Source organism: Ochotona curzoniae, unplaced genomic scaffold (genome assembly GCF_017591425.1).
Source record: "Ochotona curzoniae isolate NIBS_2020 unplaced genomic scaffold, NIBS_Ocur_1.0 contig_21, whole genome shotgun sequence".
Lineage (NCBI taxonomy): Eukaryota > Metazoa > Chordata > Mammalia > Lagomorpha > Ochotonidae > Ochotona > Ochotona curzoniae.
The window spans coordinates 1292758-1316159 of record NW_024465322.1 but is presented as its reverse complement, the minus strand read 5'-3'; the positions used below and the strand labels follow the sequence as shown (position 1 = coordinate 1316159).

The 23402-nt window shown below is 39.3% G+C and overlaps 1 protein-coding gene across 1 annotated transcript in view; it reads right to left on the bottom strand.

Annotated features, from left to right (window-relative positions):
* Nucleotides 1-23402, bottom strand: part of LOC121150455 (protocadherin Fat 1-like) — an 86076-nt gene that overhangs the window by 10334 nt on the left and 52340 nt on the right. Inside the window, exons 17-18 of the mRNA XM_040971379.1 lie at nucleotides 13626-13767; nucleotides 13213-13466 (exon numbers count right to left, since the gene is read on the bottom strand). Coding sequence (XP_040827313.1) covers nucleotides 13213-13466; nucleotides 13626-13767 — 396 coding nt within the window. The remainder of the gene's footprint in view (nucleotides 1-13212; nucleotides 13467-13625; nucleotides 13768-23402) is intronic.

Here is a 23402-nt window from a genome sequence, read left to right as displayed (position 1 = left end):
CACTTCTCTAAAACCAGACGTTCGCGGGAGTTTTAAGAAAGCGTCTGATCGTGTGTAGAAACAACGACACGTTGACTTTCCTGAATATTTAACTCACTGGGACCAACGCCAAGACCCTGAAAACAGCTTGGAAGTTTTCAAACTTGGAAAACAAATGGTCCTCACTTGTACTTCCATGCCTGACCAACAGGGCTAGATTTTTTTCTAGTTTGTTTCTATTCAAGCTTTGCCCTCTCTTTTCTCGCATATGCACGATATTCAAAGCTATTATAAAAGAAAAAAGTCAGGTCTAATTTTATTAATATTTGACAGGCTAAGGTAAGTTGGAATAGTCTTTTTATTTTTTCTCAGTAGTCGTATGAACAATCAAAATCTGCCTACAGGGATTAAAAATGGTATAAATGGCTTATGTTGACATAGCATCCTCATAAACGCTTGTGTCTATCAGATCCAGCTATTTTAATCCCTTTAGTAACCCACGGACACAGTGTAAATATTTAAATGTGTCATATGGGCAGGCTCGGTTTTTTCCGTCTACTTTTTCGACTGGGGCCTCAAAATCATTTTAAAAAACTGAACTTGAGAGTTTACGTTTGACATTCTTCGTGGTCCACGGCAACTGACGTCAGAACCTTCCAATGTGTTATTCAGAGCCTCTTGTCATTGTGTTTGTGCTCAGGTGGACCATTCTGGCGTGCCCCTTTTTACCTTTCATGATAATATTCTTACAAGACTCACTGATTCCTGTCTTACCTTTATCATTTCATTTTCTACTCTGCTGGTCTACTTTTATTTCTCAAGCTATCTCGGTTGATTTTCTGTTGTCTGTATAACAAAGCTCAACTGCAGAGAGCTGACGCTAGGTGTCTGTCAGCCCTCCTTGTTGTCCAGCCCACTTCAAGTGTTCTTCAAAACACCTGCTTCTCTACTTTCCAAAACGGGCCCTGTCTCTGTCCTCAACCATCTTCCGTTGTCTCCATTCTTAATAAGGTTGCTTCTTGCTCCACTATGAAATGTCAAAGTGAAACTCAAATATTTCTTTTTTTTTTTTCATTTACTTAAAGCCCAAATTTGCTACATTATCTGCCTCGCATTGGTCTAGCTTTCTTTTGCAGCACCTGTCAAAACTGACATGGAATACAAGTAACTGGGAAATAAGTTGTTATAAATCTTTGCAGGATGTTATTCTTTCATTCTTCATTTTGTTTCACACTCTTTTTCTCCATCCTCTTAAAGATGTGAAGATTCCTCGAATCTCAACTGTTTCTCTGGCTCTTTGTCCGTCTGTCTGGTTCTACCAAGCACTAACACTGTGACTCTGAGAGCCGTCCTCTGTCAGATGTCCTCTGGTGTCAGTTCTGTCCTCCGTAAAATGGAAGGAAAAAAAAATAGATGAAACTTTGAATTAAATCCAATAACCTACTGATTGTGAAAACGCTATGCTCTGATTTACAAGATCCAGTGTAATGACGAGTTAGAGAATCCTATCAAACCTTGACTGAGCCATTTTCTCCCAAAGGAAATTATTTAAGTATGATTTAGTTACCTTTTCTAAAATATCTGTAATTTTTAGAACAGTTCTTCCTTATTGTATGAAGTGTGCCTTTTTCAATTGAATTTTATTGAAACTTTTTTTTTTGTCTCCCTAAGGTTTAGGGAGCTGCTGAAACCCAAAACAAGATATCCTTGTACTTGGACAACCGAGCAGCTCTTTCTTGTCTTGGGGCCGAGGAGTGATGAAATCAATGGCTAAGGATTGATGAGACAGTGGACTTTGTATGTCATCGTGTGTTTATCTTCCCACTAGGTAGTCACCAGTGAACCCAAAGGAATTTCCCCTCTGTCATCTGATCTTGCACAAAGTTGCTTCGGGCTGAGTGCAATTCATTTGGTTTGATTCATAACCTTAATTATGTAACTTGCCATATTTTATAGAAAAGACGGCCATGGTCTTCCCTATCATGAAACTCTTGTCAGAGCAGATGTGTAAGGCTGTCACGGAGGAAAGAAAAATTCATGTTACTTCCGCTGACTTGCAAATGATTTTACTTATCACTGAGGACGATGTTTTTAAGGCTGCCAATAGGAAATTCTGCCCGTTTGCTTAATGGCTATCACTCATGCTGTGTCTTAACTATTTTGAGTTGCATGTAGGTTAAGAGCTCCAGACGTACTGCGTAATTTTACTAATGGAAAAACACTGCTAATTTAGGAGAAGTGTTGGATTTGAGTATTTTCTAGGGAAGCTACTATACAAACAATGAAGTTGCCAATCGATTTTAGAGAAATGAATGTAAAAATTCAGGAACTACAGATGATCATTTGAGCTTCAATCACCCTATCAGCCATCACACTGCCAGTGTTTCCAAACACACCGCTTTGTGCATTGTCAATCCATTTGTAAACATTAGGTGTACGACTAACATACATTACTCTTTGTTAGCTGCCTGCTATGGTCTGGAAATTACATGATTACGGGCTGCTGAAATAGCTTGTAATAATCCCCTCGTATGGTGGGAAACTGAGGCACAAAGGTGGCAAGTTGCATATCCTAGGTTGAGGGAGTTCCCAGTGGTGTATTTTAAGATTGCTTCTTACCCACATGGAGATGGCTTTGAAAGAATCCGTAAAATTGCACGGTTAGCATGGTTTTCAGTTGAAGCTTGTATTTGGGTATTTTATTTCCCTTTTCTCAGAAGGCTATGTAATGCTATGGATGGATGAATGATGACCCTTTTTTTAACCTTTTTTTCTAGTTATAGATAAGTCCTCTGTGACCATGAAGCTACTTTTTAAAATTAAATCCTTTTACTTTCAGCATCATAGTATTCCTGGAACTTCATATTCATTCTCAAATCTTGCAGGCTAATTCAATTACCACTTGTCAAACAAGTGAAAATAGATGTTCAAAACAAGGGGAAAATTACAGGACAGAAATTGGATTAAAAAACTCGTTTTTTTTTTATCAAGGAGACATTATTTAAGAAAGCAAAAGAAAATGCTTGGGAATAATTGATTAGATATTTTTAATTTAATGATTTGTCTTTTTTTTTTTTTACTCCTCTCACAGAAATAATAGATGTCCATGCCGGGTGTTAGATTTAGCCTTCTTTTAAAAAGCGTGTGTGAATGAGTCAAGTTCAAGAAATATGGAAACAGCAGAATAGCAAAATAAACATGAGCACTTGAAATAGATCTGGGGTGAAATTACAGCCGGCACTTTGGGTGAGGTTGTTTCTGTCTGGGGCAGTGTACAGAGCCAGTTGGTTTCTGGTGAGGAATAAATGCGGGTGTTGCAAGCTTATCACGTGCAATAAGCAATCAGAGTGCAATCACGACCTCCCACTTCTACTGTGCCGCTACTTCTATCACGATATTAGGATAAAATTAAAACTACCCCCAGAAACTTCATTTAGGAATTACGGACGTTGCTGATCACAGAAATACTGCATTGAGCTCTACTTCAGGGGAGGACAGGGCTCCCAGCCATTACTTTACAGGATTCTCTCATCTCTGTCATGGTTGTGGGTAGATGCAAATGGTGCGTGCCAGAGTCAGGCTGGCAGAAGGTGAAGCAGCACCCGGGAACACTGAGGTATGATCTCTCAACCGAACTTTGGCTTATCCCAAGTGTGTGCTAATCTCTCTTAAATCTTTTGACTTAATTCAAATCGTTCTTGTTCTCCTACAAGTCCGAAAGAACAAGATGGACAGATGGGTGTGTCCAGGGCTCACTGGAAAACCAGTTCTCGAACAATCCACCCAGGCTGACACTTGGCACAGCCGTTACGCTGTCAATTACGACATCCACATCTCCTATTTAAGTATCAGGATCCAAGTTCTAACTCGACCCATGATTCTAGTCTCATGATGATGTGCATTCTGAAAACAAATCAGTGATTCGCCAAGTCCTGGGTCCAGATCGCCCAAGTGAAAAGCCCTGTGTTTGGTTTGGCTCAAACCCAACAGTGGTAACAGTGGGATTAAAGGAGTAGACTTACAGATGGAATGCCTCTCTATTTCTGACTCTTTCTGCCTTGAAACAAACAAACAAAAATTGATTTACTTTATTTTTATTTTAAAGGAGAGACAGAAGCAGAGATCTTCTGTCATCTGGTTCACTTCCCAAACAACTGCAGAAGCCGGATCTGGGTTCATGCAACACCAGGTGACAGGAGCCAGGAGCCTCTTCCGGGTCTCCTACATGGGTGAGGGCCCCACACCACATGTACCATCATTTGCTTAGCCCACTATGACTTAGCACTGGCCTCTAGCTTTCTTTCAAGGAGATTAAAGAATTTATAATAAATATCACATTAAAAAAATTGAGTATGTACAATTTGTGCAGTTCCGTGATATAACTATTTTTACCACAATCTCTTGCTAACAAAAACTTCCAAAGCAACGAACACAACCTCTACGTACTGAGTCCATTGCAACACAGCACTGCTTGAAATGGACAGGCATACTTGGTTGCAAATTATCCAGTACGGTGTATATGGCAGTGATGGATTGATGCTTGCCGAGTTGAAAAAGCAGTCTTAGGCAGGAAGCATACCGTTAGATGAACACATCGGTGAGGTTGCAAAGATGGGTCTCCCAGCAGCCACCGTGTCCCGGTGATGATTCTTCAAGATTCAGTGAAAGGGCCTAACAGACTCTGATGTTATCACTTCACACATCTAATGGCTTTTCTCAATTCTTCACTGATGCAGTAAAAAGCACGTTCGCTTTGCTGATATACAGTATGAGCTGTGGATGTGTGACTAGCATGAGCTGACTAAAAGGCTGGGCAGACTTCCTCCTCCCTATTCTTTCACTTATGTGCTGTTTATGTTGTAACCATAGTAAAGAAAAAAAAAAACCCCACAGTTACAAATTAGGATGATTCAGGGTTTCTACCACCAGAACGGACATTCGTGCTGGAATTTTTTTCTGATGGGTTCAATTTGCCGCTCACAGATAGTTTCAGGAATTTTGATTCATAATTCTTCTGGGATTAGAGCTGCAGGAAATGGTGTCTAGCCAGTTACCTCATTGTCTTTTTAGACGAACTGGACTTCAACTGTAGGGATTTAATTCGGTTCAAATGAATTCCTCTCTTCTGCTGCTTGCTAATAATCATATGGGTTCAAAGACTTGAGACAATCAGGAGACAGTTAATACTTTGAATAGAGATGAGCTTAGTCACTATTAACTTATTCAACTAAGTTTTTCTACACTTAAAATTATTTTCCTTCTCCATCTTCTTAATCTTCAGGTATTATCTTATTGACTGTATTGCTTATAAGAGCCCGAGAGAACTGTATTACTGATTTTCTTTTTAGCTGTATGTTAGAGTCTTATCTTGATTTGTGTTTTGTTTATTTTTGTTTGAAAGAGATAGAGAAAGTGCGTGAGCATCTCCAACTGCTGACCCACTTCTAAAATGGACACAATAGCCAGGGATGGGGTAAGCCAAAGCAAGGAATTCAGGGCCTGCCCCTGGTCTCCTACATGGCTGGTAGGGACCCCAGGACTTGAACTTACCTTAACCTGCTGCCTGCCAGGGCACACATCAGCACTAAGATGGATTGCAGCAGAGTGGGGACCCGAACCAAGCTCTCTTGTATGAACTAAACGCATCACCAAGTACTGTTTAAAAATTGCTCCCAGGCCCAGTGCCATAGCCTAGCAGCTGAAGTCCTCACCTTGAACCCACCGGGATCCCATATGGGTACCAGTTCTAATCCCGGCAGCTCCACTTCCCACCCAGCTCTCTGCTTGTGGCCTGGGAAAGCAGTCGAGGGCGGACCAAAGCCTTGGAACCCTGCACCTGTGTGGGAGACCTGGAAGAAGTTCCTGGCTGCTGGCTTCGGATTGGCACAGCTTCCAGCTGTTGTGGCTGCCTGGGGAGTGAACCATCATCCGATGGAAGATCTTCCTCCCTTTCTCTCCTCCTCTCTGTATATCTGACTTTGCAATAAATGTTTTAAAAAATCAATCTTAAAAAAACTGCTCCCAATGCTTTTTGTGTTATAGTGATAGAAATAGAATTTATGTGTGCAAACCTCGTTTACAGATTCATAAGGGTGATAAATCCTTGTTTGCAGTCCGGGTTTTATAATCTGGATCCCGTGGCTAGGTTCTACAAGCATCCATAATTATATATAAAATTGAGTATACATATATATAAATTCATTGTTCAACGGAGAACATCCATAGAGTTTTCACCGGATTTTGTAACAATTCATGAGCCCTTTGCTGTCCCCATTAAGAACTATCCTGCATGGGGCTGATATTGCAGCTCAGCAAGCCAAGCTGCTGCCCAAAATGCCAGCAAGAGCATAGATACCTGGATTCTAATTGGAGTCTCAGCTGCTTCATTTTCCATGCAGCTCCCTGAAATTGTGCCTTGAAAGGATTAATTTAGATATTGGGATCCTTGCAACCCTTTCGAGAGATGGGTGGAGTCCTGGGCGCCCAACTGAAGCTCATTCTGGCCCTGGATTTTTGGACACACCAACAGATAGAATCTCTCTCTCTCTCATCTCTCTTTCTTCTTCTCTTTCTCTCTGTATGTGTGTCTCCATCACTCCGCCTTTCACATAATTAAATAAGCCCTTTCCATGAAACCATGACTATTACATGCCTTTCCTACAACGTATGGCACCGGTTCTTGGACGTCTCAACAATTGTACTTGGCCTGCAAAAGATACAGAGGTCTTTACTGAGCACTTTCAAAACATTCAAATTTATGAGACGTTGTATTTTTCAAGATTCCCTCAAAAACGTCTAGTCCAAAAGACTGTGGATAGAGTGAATTTCATGCTAAAGATGGCTCCTATACCATTTATAATGTGATTGAATTGATTTTAATTGCTCTGAGCTTTTTCTCATCAGCACTTTATTTTTCTAAAATTCATAGACCCACAGTGTTAGGAATCTGGATTTAAGAATGTTCTATTTTTGTCATGAATTTTTTATAGTTATATTTGAGAAGCAGATAAAACTCTGGCAGTGGACTCCAACCACTTAGAAATGGTTTTAAGTCTTTGTACCTCATTCAACATTCTACATGCAATGATCTGCCTTGTAATAACAATGATAAAAGATATAGCCCATAACCATATTGGCCAAATCCTACGAGAAATTTCCTTTCCCATGATATACTGGAATAGTTCACTTTGTAGCACACGGATGTCAAACAAAATAGATGATATATTTTTATTACCTATGTGTATTTCAAATGTAGTGGTTAATTTCCACATTGAGTGCCGTCGCCCTACCGTAAGCCCTAACTCTCATATGAAGTAGTAAAACTAGCTTTGAACAAGTTTAGATTTTAAGGTTTTTTTTATTTATGTATTTTCATTTATGTGAAATGTCTTCCATGCACTGAGACCTTCCATCCACTGGCTCATTGTCCAGATGCTTACGAGAGCTGAAGCTAGGACAGGCCAAATGTCTAACATTACTTCTAGTTCTGTAATACTTTCGCGGAAAAGCACAGAGATGCCTGCCGAGGTAAATAAATAAATAAAGCAGAAAAAAATTTAAAGACACCCCCCCCCCGCGCTGTAATCTTCAGGAGTAAATTTCCTAAGTCACACTTTAATCATTATTTCCAAGTAGCATTAATAGCCTGCCTCTTTTAAGGACCCAACGGATCCTATCAAAGAAAGTATGTAGGTTCTAATCCCACTCAAACACAAAATTTAAAATACGTTCCCATCTTGCTGCACAACTTCTCATTTTGCCTATTGTGCCTTATTGGAATGCCTCAGGCTTTGCTAGAATTTGCTCTTTTAATCAGGAATTTGGTAGGTGGAAATCCATGTGTTAACATAAGCCAGGAGATTTTGTTTTTCCACAGCAGTACAAGCTAAAATAATCTCTCCCATAGGAGCAAGATCAGGCAAAGCAGATTGACTCGGGATAGGCACGCCAGGTTCAAGTTGAGCCAGAAATGACAACAACATGTTTTAAATGTTTGCAATACTGCTATAGCATCTGACAGTGTTAACACCAGTATCCCTCTGTCTTCCGCAGTATTTCTCTAACTCATAAAATTACTTGGAATAGAGATGGAATGTGAAAGTCCCAAGGTCATACACTGTGAGCAGAGAGACATTGAGAAGCAATCAACTGCAGAATATTCAGGCTTAAAATCATGTATTGTAGGATCTGGCTATAACAGACATACAATGGAAAACTGAATCAGATAAAGTTTTACTTAACCTCTGAACAAGTGATGTATTTCATCTGTAAAGGTTATTTGGAGAGTAATTCATCAAATTACTTATTAACAATATTCATGTGTTCCCAACTCAAGATTGTTACGAAACAAGTTATCAACTCCCAAATATTGGATTTTCCTTAAAAATATCCTTATGGTTGCTTTTTTCCTTCAATTGGAAAATTTTATATCCCGAACTGTTATGGGCTGTCTCATCTTTTTCTAAAGTTTATTATTTAATTTTTTTTCTCATTTACTTAAAAGGTAGAGGGGAAAAAGAAAGAGAGCTTTTCCATCCATTGGTCAGGTTCAGGCCAGGGCTGAGGATGGAAGCTGAAAATACAAACCAATTCTCCCCATGGATGACCAAACCCATTTACGTACATTGAAATCACTGCTCGTCAGGACCTAGGTTCAGAGGAAGTTGGAATAAAAAGTTGAAGGCAGAATTTAAACCCAGGTTTTCTGATTTAGGACACAGGTATGTTAACTGCTGTGCTAGAAAACCTCCTCTAAATTTTATTTATCATTTTTTTTATTGATGTTGACAATTCCTAATGATTTTATCTGAATGTTCATCAGCTGCCGACACAATTTCTCAGAAGTAACATTCTTTTTACATTGTTCTGTGGTGCCATCTCTGCAATCCATTGCAAACAAGGTTTATGCGAACACTGGCAGCACCTGATCATGTTAGACTTTAAGGCACATGGAAGCAGATCTTAGCAGATTCTAGCTCAATGCTGATGTTCTCCCAGTGACTTAAACATTTCCATTTTTCTGGGTTCCATCTATCCCATTATAAAATTGGTTAAATTAATACTCCTGAAAAGACTTTCTTGAAGAAAGACGGCCAATCAGTGTGGTTAGAGAAGACGGTCTTAGAAAGGTTGATGCTGAGCAGTGCTGGTAAAAGAAAAAGTGCTGCATAAGGTGAGCAGTGCTTGTGGAAGGCCTGTGGAGGGAAGGTGGGGCTGCGTGGATGGGAAGAAGTGGCTGAAATTTTTGCTCGTGGCCCGATAAGAGGATGAGTCAAAGGGAATGACGGTTAGGCAAGGCACACCAGCTCCTGGCTGGTGGATTTGTGAATTTGGAGCTAACACAGGGGAGAGTGAGACGATAGACTCCTGCAGGTGTTCCCAAGAGAGGGAGCAAGTGACCAGAAACCATAGAGGCAAAGCTGTCCCCAGCACCTGCACAGGAAGGTGAAGCTAAGTGGAATCCTCTGGGCTGTGGAACACCCCCAGGTTGGCACAGCCACGCCACTGCAGAGCAAACCAGCCTTGGGAGGGATCCTGGAAATGAGAGCAGTGAGCAAGGCTCATGCCAGGGCCAAGATGTCCGTACTCTAACCCCCACCACCACCAAAGGGAGAACTTCTTCTCGTTATTGTTCTTGTGACATCTCTACTCATCCGTAGAAGACTCAGATAAGCTAATCACAACATATTTGTCTCCAAAAGCGGCAGTTGGCAAAGCATCAACTAGCACAACAGCAAGGAAAGAGTGATAGGGCTTAAAGTCACACCAGTATCCTCTACAGCTTCAGGAGACATTGGAAGCATGAGCTAAAGAGACGCTAAGCAGACAAAACTACGGACATGACCTGGGAGGACCCAGGGCAGAGAGAGGCAGTCGGAGCAGTACTGGCTGCAGAAGCTGAGGACGGAACAAAGCACAGGAGTCTGAGCCGGAGGTTTCCCAGAGTGACCAACCAGCACAGCATCCCAAAGTGAGAAGGAATGGGGGATAAGTTCAGAAGGGGAATAGTGACATCTGCCCGCAAATCTGGGGCCAACACAATATAAAGACAGAGACAGTCTGCAAAGGAAACCTGCCGTTCTGAGAGGCAATGGCCGAGCAAAAACAGAACCACAAGGAACGCAACTGAGAAATCAGTGTTTCCCTCAAAGATTTTGCAAAACACCATTTCAATCGTAGACTTACAAGGTGAAGATATTGAGGATATGCTGGACAGAAAATTTTTTTAAAAATCATGATAGGGCCCGGCGTGGTGGCGCAGGTGGTTAAGGTCCTCGCCTTGCACGCCCGGGATCCCATAGGGACGCCGGTTCTAATCCCGACAGCCCCGCTTCCCTTCCAGCTCCCTGCCTGTGGCCCGGGAAAGCAGTCGAGGACGGCCCAAAGCTTTGGGAACCTGCACCCGCGTGGGAGACCCGGAAGAGGCTCCTGGCTTACGGATGGGCATAGCATCGGCCGTTGCGCTCACTTGGGGAGTGAATCATCGGATAAAGATCTTCCTCTCTGTCTCTCCTCTCTGTATATCCGCCTTTCCAATTAAAATAAAATAAATCTTTAAAAAAATCATGATAAAACTTCAGAAACATACAAGATCAAATTAAAAATACTTGAAAACATTCAAATATAATTGATGACCTCAGCAATAGAGACAGAAGAAAGAATTTCAAAACTGGAAGACGTCGCATTCTAGAATACACACGCAAAAGAACCAGAAATGTGGAAGAAGAATTGAATAAAGCTAAGAAAGCAAGAATCAAGTGACAGATTAAAAGATCACATGTAAAGACAGGAGGAGTTCCTGAGAGAAAGGATTACAAGATATTGTCAATGAAATAAGCAATGACAACTTCTCCAACATTGGGAAAGGCGAAAACAAATACAGCAAGGGTAGATTCAATCAGAAGTGATCTTTGCCCTGACCCGTAATTATAAAGCTCCTGTCAGTCGAAAATAAAGATGCTGAAAAGTGTGTGCGAAAAACATGTTGTATCCCAACATCCGTAGCAACACAGACTATGATCGTGGAAACGTGAAAACAACCCCAGACGCCCATCAAAGGAGGAATGCATGAACCACGGAACATCAACTTTATGGAATATTACAAAGTCGTAAAAAAAAGCAAGATTCTACAACGAACTGGTCCCAACCGAAGTCCGTTCTGCTCAGTGAAGTAAGCCAATCTGAAGGAGGTCAAACGCCCTATAGTCTCTCTGTTATAAGGCAAACACCATGCAAAATACACAACAGATATATAGGTGAACAAGCACAGAGAGAGAGAGAGAGAGAGAGAGAGAGAGAGAGAGAGAGATTGATTCCCATTAAGGAACTGTACAATGGAGGCTAGGATCCAGGAATGAAGAAATACTGCAGCAGCCTGCATCTCCTTTCCAAATAGAAGAACTCTCCCACTGAGTCTGCTAAATACACGTTAACAATTTGATGCTAGATTTTCTTCCATTACATGTACCCACAAAGTTGTGATACACGTATTAACAGAATGTTGCAATTGTGACTTCAGATGAAGGACTGTATTACTGCAATTACCCAGGGGGAAACGGGTTGGGGTTGATGGAGAAACCCTATATCTACAAAATCATAGAATGGTCAATAATAACAAAGAAAATACTCTCCAAAAGGTCATTGTTCTCTTTTTCCTAATTCCGGTATTCAGTTTTATGTATCTTTTCTATGTTTTATTTATCTACAGCCTCCATGTTTCCATTGGGAGAATTGTCACACTCTCCTAATTTGGTGTTTTGAATGATAGGTTTGTTACCACATCAGCTACCATATCTTTCTCTCTCTTGCATCTCCCAAAGGAAAATAAGCTAAGCTGCCACAATCTCATTTTTTTTTTTAAGGATTTGTCTTATTTATGGGAGAGGTACAGTGACAGAGAGAGAAAGAAGCAGAGAGAGAAAAAAGACCCTCAGTGTGTTTATTCACTCTCCTATGGTTGAAACAGACAGGGCTGATTCAGGGCAGAGTCATAAGTTCCACACTGCATCCAGGTCTCCCCTCTCAGTGGAAGGAGCCAGCCACTTGAAGCACCCTGCCCTTCTTTCCCGGGCATATGACTGGAAGCTGGATCAGAGTCAGAGCAGCTGGAACTCGAAGCTATAGTCTGATGCGGGATACTGTAACACAAGCATTGGTTAAAACTCTGCATGGAATACTTGCCCTCGTTTTCGTTTTTAGGTTGTCTGTTTCCACTTGTGCTTTTCATTATTTTTTGTCTCTATATTTCTCCTTCTTTTGACCTATGGTTCGTTCTGAATGGTCTGTTCAGCCATTTCCAATCAGTCAAATGCATCAAGTCGAAATTTCAATTAAGGCTTTAGTTTTCTGGATGTATTTGAAACATTTCAGCTATTCTTTTATATTAATATATAGCACATCATTTTCCATGCTAAACCTACCAACATCAGTTAACTTCATCTAATGTCTATAGATTCTACTTGTGTACCAAGAACTAACTACTCGTGCTTCCTCAAATTTCACCCAAAATTCACATCTCTGAAAGATGCTCGGGCCCTGCGGTGGCAGCCCTCTTCAATGTGATCAGGGCTTTCAAAGGAAAGATGCTAGAGAGACACCTGAGCCTCTTTCCCAACATGTCCAGACACAGTGAAAAAAAAATGATTATCTTTAAGTCAGAAAATGGGCTCCTATCACATAGCAAAGGTACCAGGACCTTGACTTTGGAATGACAATATTCTGGTAATAAATGATAAATAAATGCCCAGCGTTGAAATCACCATCTATTGCATTCTTGTTGTAAGCACAAACTAGAACAGAGTGTGTGTGTGTGTATACATATATCTTTTCTTCCACGGTAACTGTACGTTTTAAGAAAAACAAACTTTTCATTTTCAGAAGCCCGATATGGGACTATATGCATAATAAATCTTTACAAGCCCTCATTTAAATAAAGTACGCCACATTGAAAATCCACAGAACCACTCAAAAGTTCTACAATACACGACCAAAGGATCTATCAAATCATTAACACTGATATGCTTTCCTTAACTCAAAATAGATGGCTCACAGCCCCAGTCATTTATTCCTTTTTTTTTTTTTATCATGAGAATTCAACTGTGTGAAAGTAACCGTTTCTCGGACATCTCTCACTGCCGGGACATGCAGATAATTCCTGCAAGAGTTCCCAAGCACTTTCTATGTTTATGACTAATGTAGACTACCGAAGAATTATTTTTCATCACTGTTACTTACTGTAGTTGGAGCTGGTTTTGTGGAGGAAGTTGGCTGTGTTCTGGTCCAGGGAAACACATGAATTATGACTGCGGTGGTGGCTGACAGCTGACTAGCTTTATTCCCACCTAATTCATCAGTAACTTCGATAAGTAACTGGAAAGTCATGGGAGCTAGAATGTCTCGAAATACATCACCCTGGAAATTCGGTGTGGCGGCCAGGGAAGGAGGGTCGGCACCTCGTCTCCGAAGTGTGAACCGATTATTTGTGTTTCCTGAAAATGATGAGGCAAGGAAACATAAATGAATCACAATGTGCATTGTTAAACCTAACTGCCTTGCTTAAGGACCTTGTTGCAACAATTCAGAATAATATGTTTCTAACAGATATAAGATGCTGCACAGGTGAGGTTATGCGAAATCTCATGTCTTACCTCTTACGATTGAATAGCTCAGATGTTGCTGTGGGGAATCTTTGTCCGAACAGTTGAGTTGAATGAAAGGAATCTTAACAGTTGAATAAATCTGAATTTCCAAGTGTGGCGGCGTGCATACCGGGGGTTCGTCATTCACATTCTGTAACGTAAGCATCCCGTCCATGTTAGGTTATGTCTTAAAAAGTTCACCATATTTAATCATTTATTTACCTAATTCTTATCATGTGCTACTTTCACCTTTATAATGTGTATAAGATTCATCTTTATGTCTTGAAAGTTACAGGGTTTCATCACAGGAATTTTCACTTGGGGTGATCCTTTTAACTGGCGTGTATTTCCTATGCAATATTTTTGGGGCAAGGTGCTCGTGACACTCATGATATTACTAAATTGAAAAGAGTTTGGGGTGGACCCTTGCACACAGTTAAGGTGCCATCTGAGACATGAATTTGGGGTGGACACTTACAGTTAAGATGCCATTTGAAACACCCAATCCTGGTTTTGGAGCCCCAGGATTCAATTCCTGGCTCTGCTTCTGCCCCACTTTCCTGCCGATACACACTTTGCGAGAAATAGGTGATGTTTCAAGTAGTTGAGGCCTTCTAATCCGGTGTGAGAGACAGACTGAATTTTGGCTTCCTCTGTTACACTTAGTAAGCCAGTGAATTCTCTCTTTCTCTCTTCTCTTTCTTTGTTTCTCTGCCTTTCAAACTGAATGAATGAATAAATCGTATTAGGTTTAGGCCAAATGTTATCTACCATAATTATTTCTTTCTTCTCTAGAAGATTTATGTCTTCATGCCTCTTGCCTAACTTTGCAAAAGTTTGCACACACATCCCAAAAGGATGTATATTTCACAACTGGGTAGTTTCACGTGTCAAAAAACCTTAACTTCATTTTGAATTAGTAGTTTGAATATTGAGCCTAGTTTTCGTTCTCTGAAGGCAATTATCATCTTGTACAGTCTGTGACCTCCCAACAGTGAAAAGGAGGAATTATATGATCTCTGAGGTTGTTTGGGTTCCATGCTTCTTTAACTCTATGACCTGAGATGCAAAATGATACCTTTCTTGCCACTGTTCTACTTTCCGTTCTCACAGCAGACATGCTTAATTTAGTTATGTCTACAGCTAATTCGGACTGAGTTAGAATTATGCTGAAACATTGTAGTTGTAAGTTCTTGAAAAACGAACAGGTTTAGAGTTCCTTTCAAAGCCATGTAACATCCCAAGAAGGTACTGTCCAGTTTTTTCAAACTGGAATGTAAAATGAAAGCCATTTATGTCCTTGAATGGGTAAACCCAAAATGCAAAATGGAGTGCCTAATTCAGCAATAGTATTGCACACATCCCTGGCTTTCTCCAGTTTGAAAAAGTCAGCTCTTTAGAAGTTATTTGAAAGCACAGAGAAAATTCCACATTCTTCCCTGCACTCCCAACTCCCTTGAAGAGGCAATGTGCTCCCCTAGCTTGGCCATTGGAGGTCACAGGGGGTACTTGCAAACATTTAAGCCCTTTTCAGTAACGTGAATATCTTAAAACCAGAGGCTTTTCAAAAGTCATTTTCCCTCCTGAAAATGAATCCTTTTCTTCTTCTTTCTCCCCCCCACCTTCTGCGGATATACTTTTAAAATAAATAAACTTAAAAAAAAAGCAAAATAACAGGAGGGGATGGAGTGGGAGGGGAGGTGGGAGAAAAAAGGAGAGGAGAGGAACGTTTTAAAAAAGCAGAAAGAAGAGTTCAACATCAATATGAAAATTTTTATTTGAGTATGTAAATACGGAAGAGAACCAAGGTGGAAGAAAAACATGTCAAATACTGAAACTACTTTTGTTTGAAGATAAATAAAAAGGAAATAGAAACAGATTGGATCTTGATAAGTTGTTTGCCAAGTTCAGTATGGCTACCTTGTCTACACAAAGTTAATGCTAATAGCTTGTAAAGTAAAAAAAAAAAAAAAAAAGACTTAAAAAAACCCAGAAAGGCAATATATAAATAGCATCAGTGCTTTTTTTTTTTGCCCAAAGCAACAGGATGAGACACTCAGAAGTAATCTACTAATAGAACAAAAGATAAAAATTATTTTCTTGTATGAGAAAAATCAGCATCTCCAATTAACATGTGCACAAAATTATTTTGGCCACAATTTAGTATCTTCGCCTAAAAAGGGGATTTTTTGGTGACCCTTCCTGTATCATTAATATAGGGAAAAAAAAAAGATTGTTGGCAATGAGGCCATTGATCCGAATCTATTACTTATTTTGAGGCAACTACACAGAGAGGATGTCCTCCTGTTTTTAACTGGAAACACGGCTGAAAGTTGCATCAGTTTTGTGGCAATCAGAACTCTCAAAGCAGTATGTGTGCTAGCCTTATTCAAAAGAGTGTTACGTGAATTATTTCAATGCAAAGCCAGGTTAAGCATATAATATATATATATATATGAATATTCCTCAATGTGGGAACAGGGTGGATATCATAGCCCAAACCCCCAGTAAAGCTGAAGCGAGTGCCATCTTTTGTAGTGAGGCAAAGGCTTGTGGGATAGGACTGCACATGCACTAAGCTGGGCATGAACTCATTTCAGGCTCACTGAATTGCAACGATGTGGCATCCTACAGGTTCTGCCCATGATAGGTTCGAGGAGCTGTCAGACCTCACAGCCAGCAGATCAGGAACTCAGGTAATTACGGAAAACCCCAAGGCCTATGGAACTGTATCATAAACTGATAATAATAATAAACGGAAGAAGAAGAAGAGAGGCCATATTCATTGCTAGTAGGGATGCAAAACTCTACTGCCACTTTCAAATGGTTTGATAGTTTCCTGAAACTCTATAAAAAATATCTTTCCATAGTTGGAGACATTGAATTCCTTAATATTTATCAAACTGAATTTAAAGTGTGATTCATAGCAGTCTCCATGCCCTTATTTGATACAAGAATTATTAAATCTATATTTAATTTCCCATCCTATGGATTCCTCATGACATTTTGAAGGCATCCTTGTATTACATGAATTTGAAAGATTTTGCACAAAAATAAGGATGAACATTGGGTATAATGGGCAGGATGTTGTTTGGGGTGCCCACATACACTGTAGGAGGACTTGGCTTCGTTTCAATTCCAGTTTCCTCTTTATATGGACTCTAGAAGGCAGTATATGATGGCTCAAGTACTTACGGTCCTGCCAATCATATGTGAGACCCTGAACTAGCTTCCCGGTTCCTAATGCAGCCTGGTACTAGCTCCGAATTTTGAGAAAATTTTAGGCAAATGGAAAATCTATGTCCTTTTACAGTAAAATAAAGTTCGCTTTCTGTTTCATTTTTGCATTAACATTTTCAAGCACCCATCTAAATATTTATATAAACTTTAGTTTCAATGGCACAAAACATGGAGGTAACCAAGCTATTTTCAGTAGGCTAATGGAGAAACACACCACAGTGTATACAAACAAAGGAATATTATTCATCACTAAAAAGAAACGAGGTTTCAAATCATGAAATGGGATGGAACTAGGTCAAACAATCTAGTCTGAAAATTCTGCTCATCGTACCATGAGAGGCACGTAACATTTTGAAAACAAGAAAAGCCGTGGAAATAGTAAAATGGTCAGTTGTTTCCAAAGGTTGGAAATAGGAATGGATGGGGAGAACATAGAGGATTATTAGATTTTCTCTAAAAAAGAAAGAAAAAGAATCCGAGATATAAAAATGTGGGAGTCTACCCTGGAAATATCCATCTAAATTCCTCATGCATACTTGTGAAAAAAGGTAATATGGGACATAGCATTTATAGTCTGTGTATATATATATATATATGTTTATTTTTACATTTAATGTTCACTCGCATGCTGAAAAATAAACATGCCATGGAGACAAGATTTGTGCCAAAATCTTGATTCTGGAAATGTGCTCTTCTGTGCCTCCATTTCTTCATCCATCCAGTGTTTGCCATCTTGCTTACTGAGCTATTATGAGCTTTAGTGCAGACACTGTGCAGTATTAAAGGATAAAATGTGACAGATTGGTTTTATTTTTAATTAAAAAATGCTAAATTTATCAACATTTTATTTTAGGAAATCAAAAAGCTAGAAATTTGATCATGTTTGCCCTTTATGATTTCCAGAAAGTGCAAAACAGTCTTGTATATTTAAGAGGCATGGAAAAAAAATGAACAGATTAATACTGGATAATCCCAATAGAACTGCTATTTTTACCAGGGTTTGATAATGGGAAATGTGCCAGACCGTAACAAAGGATTCTGACTAAACAGTTGGGTTTCAGTGCCATCGTACTTTCTCTTAGCGTTTGTACCATCTTCCATTTTTGTAGTGTGGCCAATATACACTTTCACTTATTATGGAAACCGCAATTTCTCGTGAGGGACTCAGCATTTGGATGACAGCAATGTTACACTCATGTGCCCATCCAATAGCTTTTACCTCTGAGTTGGCTTTTTCTTCTTCTTCTTCTTCTTTGGAACAAACAAGAAAATGCAAGGGGAGGGGGGGAAGAACTTTGATGGGCTCGGTCTTTATTTTTTACTGTTTGACCCTGAATGTGAATTTGCTTTTATTTTAAATGCTATTGTTCTTTTCTTCCAATGCAACAAATAGCAGTCTTGATGAAAGCAAGGTTGGGAAGCGTTACTGTTATGCTTTTGCTATTTGGCTCAAAAAGAAATCTGTGTAGGGGGGAAAAAAAGGCAAAGAAAATATTCTGTGTATGCCCACCCACAAGTGGAAAGCCCTCTTAAGTTCGAGTGTCTGAAGCTGAGACTCTGGCTGGACGCTATGCATGTGTAAACCCCAGAGATATCATAAAAAAATGCCCTGTGGGCATCCTCTGAGACAGAAGATGTTCAAGCAGATTCCAAGAACTCAAGAACATGTGTTTTACCAGGGAGAAAGCCAAAATACAAACTTTCCTCTAAGTACTACACATACCAGATGGAAAATTGATCCCATAAACTAAGAAGGAAAGCGCAGGAAAGGAATGAGTTTTGCATCCCACTATGCCAGCCTTTTATACTAATTTCTAGAAAATATGACTGAATTAGAAGGGAATATTTGACAAGTGGTTCAAATGTCATTTCTGGTTCTATTTGGAAACCTTGTACAGATGGCAACTTTGTCTCGTTACTTCTGAAATGCATCAGAGTTTGAAAGGGTGAGAGACAGAAGAATCACCATTGGCCCTGTTGTCCTGCAACTTTCAACGAGTCTTTGTTTTCCATCAGTTAAAACTGTTGGATGAAAGTAAACCTATCTTATTTAAAATGTACAGAGCTTTCCGGAATGCAAAGGAACTACAAAGAGGCCATCAAAAATGGAATTAAAAATAAGCTGTCAATGAAGAAGAAATTTGAAATGTGTGTGTAAGTGTGCACTTTCAAAAATTTTGCCAAGACCTCTTGTCCAGAGCAGCCATATTCTCTGCATTTGGGAAAGTACACTCCTGTTGGACATGTTTAAAACTATGAAGGTTGAGTATAGATCAATAGGGAAATTATCACATAAAAACAGCATAGCTCTGTCCTGACGCAGACTGCGGGATTCTTATATCGTTTTTATTATTATAGCCAAATGATGAAAAAGGGATACTCTTATTTTATAAAGATATTAATGTTATAGTCCAGAAACATAGCATATGTCAAATAACATTACTATATACATATTTATATTATTTCCCCCAGAAAATTTTATCATTGACTGGAGGAGTGTGTGTGTGTGTTAGAGTTTTACGCATCTCAGCAGGGATTCCTGGGTGTTTGTTTTGTATGGCAAGGGCACTGTCAGAATCACCAACCAGCCCTCTTAGAACAGACTGGCTTAACTTCCGGTTTGTACTCCAAGACTCCCATGTGTTTTGGATCAAATGTCATATTAATCTTTTTATGGAGATTCCCACAACGTGAAAAGATTAGAGTTATTAGGACTGTACATCAGAATTTACACAGGACTGTAGGTTGCATTTATTCTGAAGAACTTCTGAATTTGCTTTTCAGAGAAGTAGTCAGAGAGATCTTATTTGCTGTACAAAGAATCCGCGGTGTTATATACTCTGGTGGGCCCTGAAATTATGGTCTTATTTCTGCATAGTTGGGTCCATCTCTTTAAATGAAAATGAATAATCACCATGTTTTCAAATGTTGTATATTTTCCTCTTTCTGAATTCCCTACATTTCGGAAACCCAATTAAGTTCGAAATGCAAAAATGTCCAGTTCTGTTTACTTCATTTATAATTTCTATTTCTTGTATATTGTGTTCTCAGCAATTTCTTCATATCTATATTTTCCATTTCTCTTAATCATTTTGTTTACTATCTTCTATTTTCTTCTTAGTGCTTTTTAAGTGGCTTCTTGAGATCCACGTTACAACTTTAGAATTCTTTCATTGGCTGTACCTTGTTTACTGTCCCGCATTTAAACTATAATATCGTTGCTATTTCTAAGAGTTACATTTAGCTCTTTTCATGTCTACCAGAATTTATCCTCTCTGCTTATTCCTGCCGAGCTTTCTTTTTAAAATATTTTGTGTTTTTGACTTAACTTTTGCTTATGGCTTTAGCAAATGTCCACTGAATGTCCGTTGAATTTTTCTGTTCTCTCGCTGTCTCTCTTTCCCTCTAGTTGTTTCTGAGCATATAATATGAATTTGCGGTCAGGTGCTTATTCCAGCAGTTGAGAGGCAGGTTAAGGCATCCGTGCCCCATAGTGGAGTGCTGGGTTCAACTTCTGATATCACTGGTAACACTGTTGAGTCCAGCTCCCTGCTAGTGCCTATCCTGTGAGATAGCAGTGGTGCCTCACATAATTGGGTCCCTTAATCACTGCAGAAAGTTGAAGGAGATCCAAATTTCTAGATCTATCCCCACGCATGCCCAAACTTTATACCATTACAGGCTTTGGGGCAGTGACCAAACACATGGTAACTTTTTTTCATCCATCTGTCTCTCCCTCAAAATAATAAATAAACACATAAATAAGTAAGTAAGTAAATAGCACCAATTCTGTCCATCTTATGAATGCATCAACGTCATATTTTATTTCAGGTCTCTTTATTTAAAGTTACACTTTAAATAAGGTAAATAAGTATTGGTTTGATGATTCTGAAAAGGCCAAATTTCCTACATTAGTGATTGCTTCAACCCAATTAAAGATGTTATTGATTCTGCTTACCAACTACTCCTTAAAATTGCTGATCTATGAGTTCAGAATGTGTATGACTATTTTAGGATAAAGGTGATACACTTGATTTATTTTTTTTAATTAACCACTGCTATTCCTAACATTCTCCAGACGAGCATCACATTATTATTTATTTTTAAAGATTTTATTGTTTCTTAATATCAGAAAGTCAGATTAACAAAGAGAAGGAGACACAAAGAGAAAATCTTTCATCTGCTGTTTCACTCCCCAAGTGGACAGAGTTGAGCCGATCTGAAGCCAGGAGACAGAAATTGAATATGTAATCAAACAGAATCGCAAAATCATAATGAGTTCACTATTATTTCATAAAATTTACAAGGAAGAACTTAAACCATTATTTCACAAACTGTCCCAAAAGTTGAAAAAGGAAGGAGAACTTTCACCCTCATTCTTTGTGGACAGCGTGAACTGCATCCCAAAATCAGAACGAAAAAAGATAACACGAAAATCCTAGAACCATGTGATAAGCATGTATGCAGCAATGCGTACAAGAATACTAGCGAAGTCAGTTCAAAGACACGTTCAAATATTCACTACAGACAATTGGAACTCATCTCAGCAAGGCAAGTGTGACCCAAGATGAACGTGACAAAATACACTGACTTGCAAGCTCTTCTGCATCTGCTGATAATTAGGGAACTTTGGTGCTAGTATTTTTGTGTTCTTCATTCTAGTTTTTAAAGAACCCTCCCTTCGGTTTACCACGAAGGCTGCACAAATCTACATTCTCTCTAACAGCGCATGCATGTTCCCCTCCCTGTGCATCCTCAACAGCGTTTGGTACTCGCTGTCTTTTGGCTAATAGCCATCGTGATGGGCTGAAGTGACATTTCATTGTGATTTTGATTTGCAATCCATTGATGGCTAACGATGCTGAGCATCCTTTTCATAACTTTGCTGGTCTATTGTAGTTTTTCTTTTGACAAACATCTACTCAGGTGCTTTTTTTTTTAACTAGATTTTTTTTTTTCCTGTGGTTGGGTCTTTAAATTGCTGACACATTCTGGATATTGATCTTGGTTGGATGGGTAGCTAGCAAAAATTTTCCCCATTATTTTGGATGTCTCTTCACTCTATTGATGACTCCACTTGCTGTGCAGAAGCTTCTTAGTTTAATATAAATTCGTTTGACAAAGGATTCGTATACAGAATATGTAATGGATACAAAACACTCAACCACAGAGCAAACAACCCAATTCACAAAAGGACAGATGACATGACTTGACTTTTTGCAAAAGAAGAAATGCAAATGATTCATAGATTTATGAAAAATGCTGAATTTCTTTAACTACCAAGGAAATGCAAGTCAAAACCACAACTGTCGTTCCATCCCAGTTAGAATGGTTACTATGCAATCAGGTAGAGATACTTCTGAGGGAAAGAGCTTGAAGCTGTCAAATGCAAAAGGATTTTAAGGAAGTAGAAACGGTAAGCAGGTTTGAAAGAATTTCCCAAACTCATCGGCTGCTTGTTTTTAGTCACTGGAATTCAATTAACAAACATATGCAATAAAATTCTAGAGTACAAACATTCCAGAAATTTGATCATTCTAAGCTTTTAGGTACATAAACGACTACAAATGCAGACTTTCTCTCTTATAGATTTTTTGCAATGAGCAGAAATATTGCACATGTAATATTTTAATTGGGAACATCGAGAGCCACAAATGCACTATGTTATGCACCAAGTGGAGACTGAGTTGGTGAGGGAAATATTGATCATGTGCCAACATTATTTCTGGCAAGTGCTGTTGGCATGGTACACTCAATCCCAAGCCACAGGAACAGCACCTCAGAATGCAGCCTGATGATTCAGTGTTGGCAGGGTCTCCTTGTTCTACGAAACAGCTTGGAGACTGCACATGGGAGTGTTGGAGAAGGCAGAAAAGCTCCTTCCAGCGTGTTCCTGGAGTTCAAGATTGTAATGAAGACGTCAAGGGATCTGTTGAAAATTACAGCGCTACAAAACTAGGTCAAGAGATGAACTTGGAAGTCCCCAATAAACGAAGGCCACAAGGGAACCAGCAATATTTTTGGAAGGTCTTTAGATAATTTCTCCCACAGGAAGCTCTGTGTGCCCTGCGTCTCACACCTTTTCTACGTTTTTGACCATCTCTATCCTTGTTCCTTCCTGAGAAGAAAGACCTACTTCTCTAAGGTAACAAACTTTACAAGAAAATGCATGATTCAGTTCAGTAAATTAGCTCTTGAGCTTCTCCTTCAATCCCTTTTTTGTAGCTTATTTTTACATAATACAATTTTATAGGTATAAAGATTCCCCCCTTTGCCTACCACTTTCCTTCCCCCATTTTTCTGCTCTCTCAATTTTCTCTCCATTTTCCATCATTTCTTGCCCACATTATTACAGTAGTCTAGCCCTTTAATAATATTTGTATTTTTAATATTCTACTATTCGTTTGCACATAGCATTGCAGGTATATTTTTATGCTTACAACCATCAGGTACTTGTTCTTAGCCAAGTTTCGGATGTTTCACCCCAGAATCACACCATTCTCACAAGTGGTAACCCCAAGTAGAACCAGTGCTTTAAAGGCATAA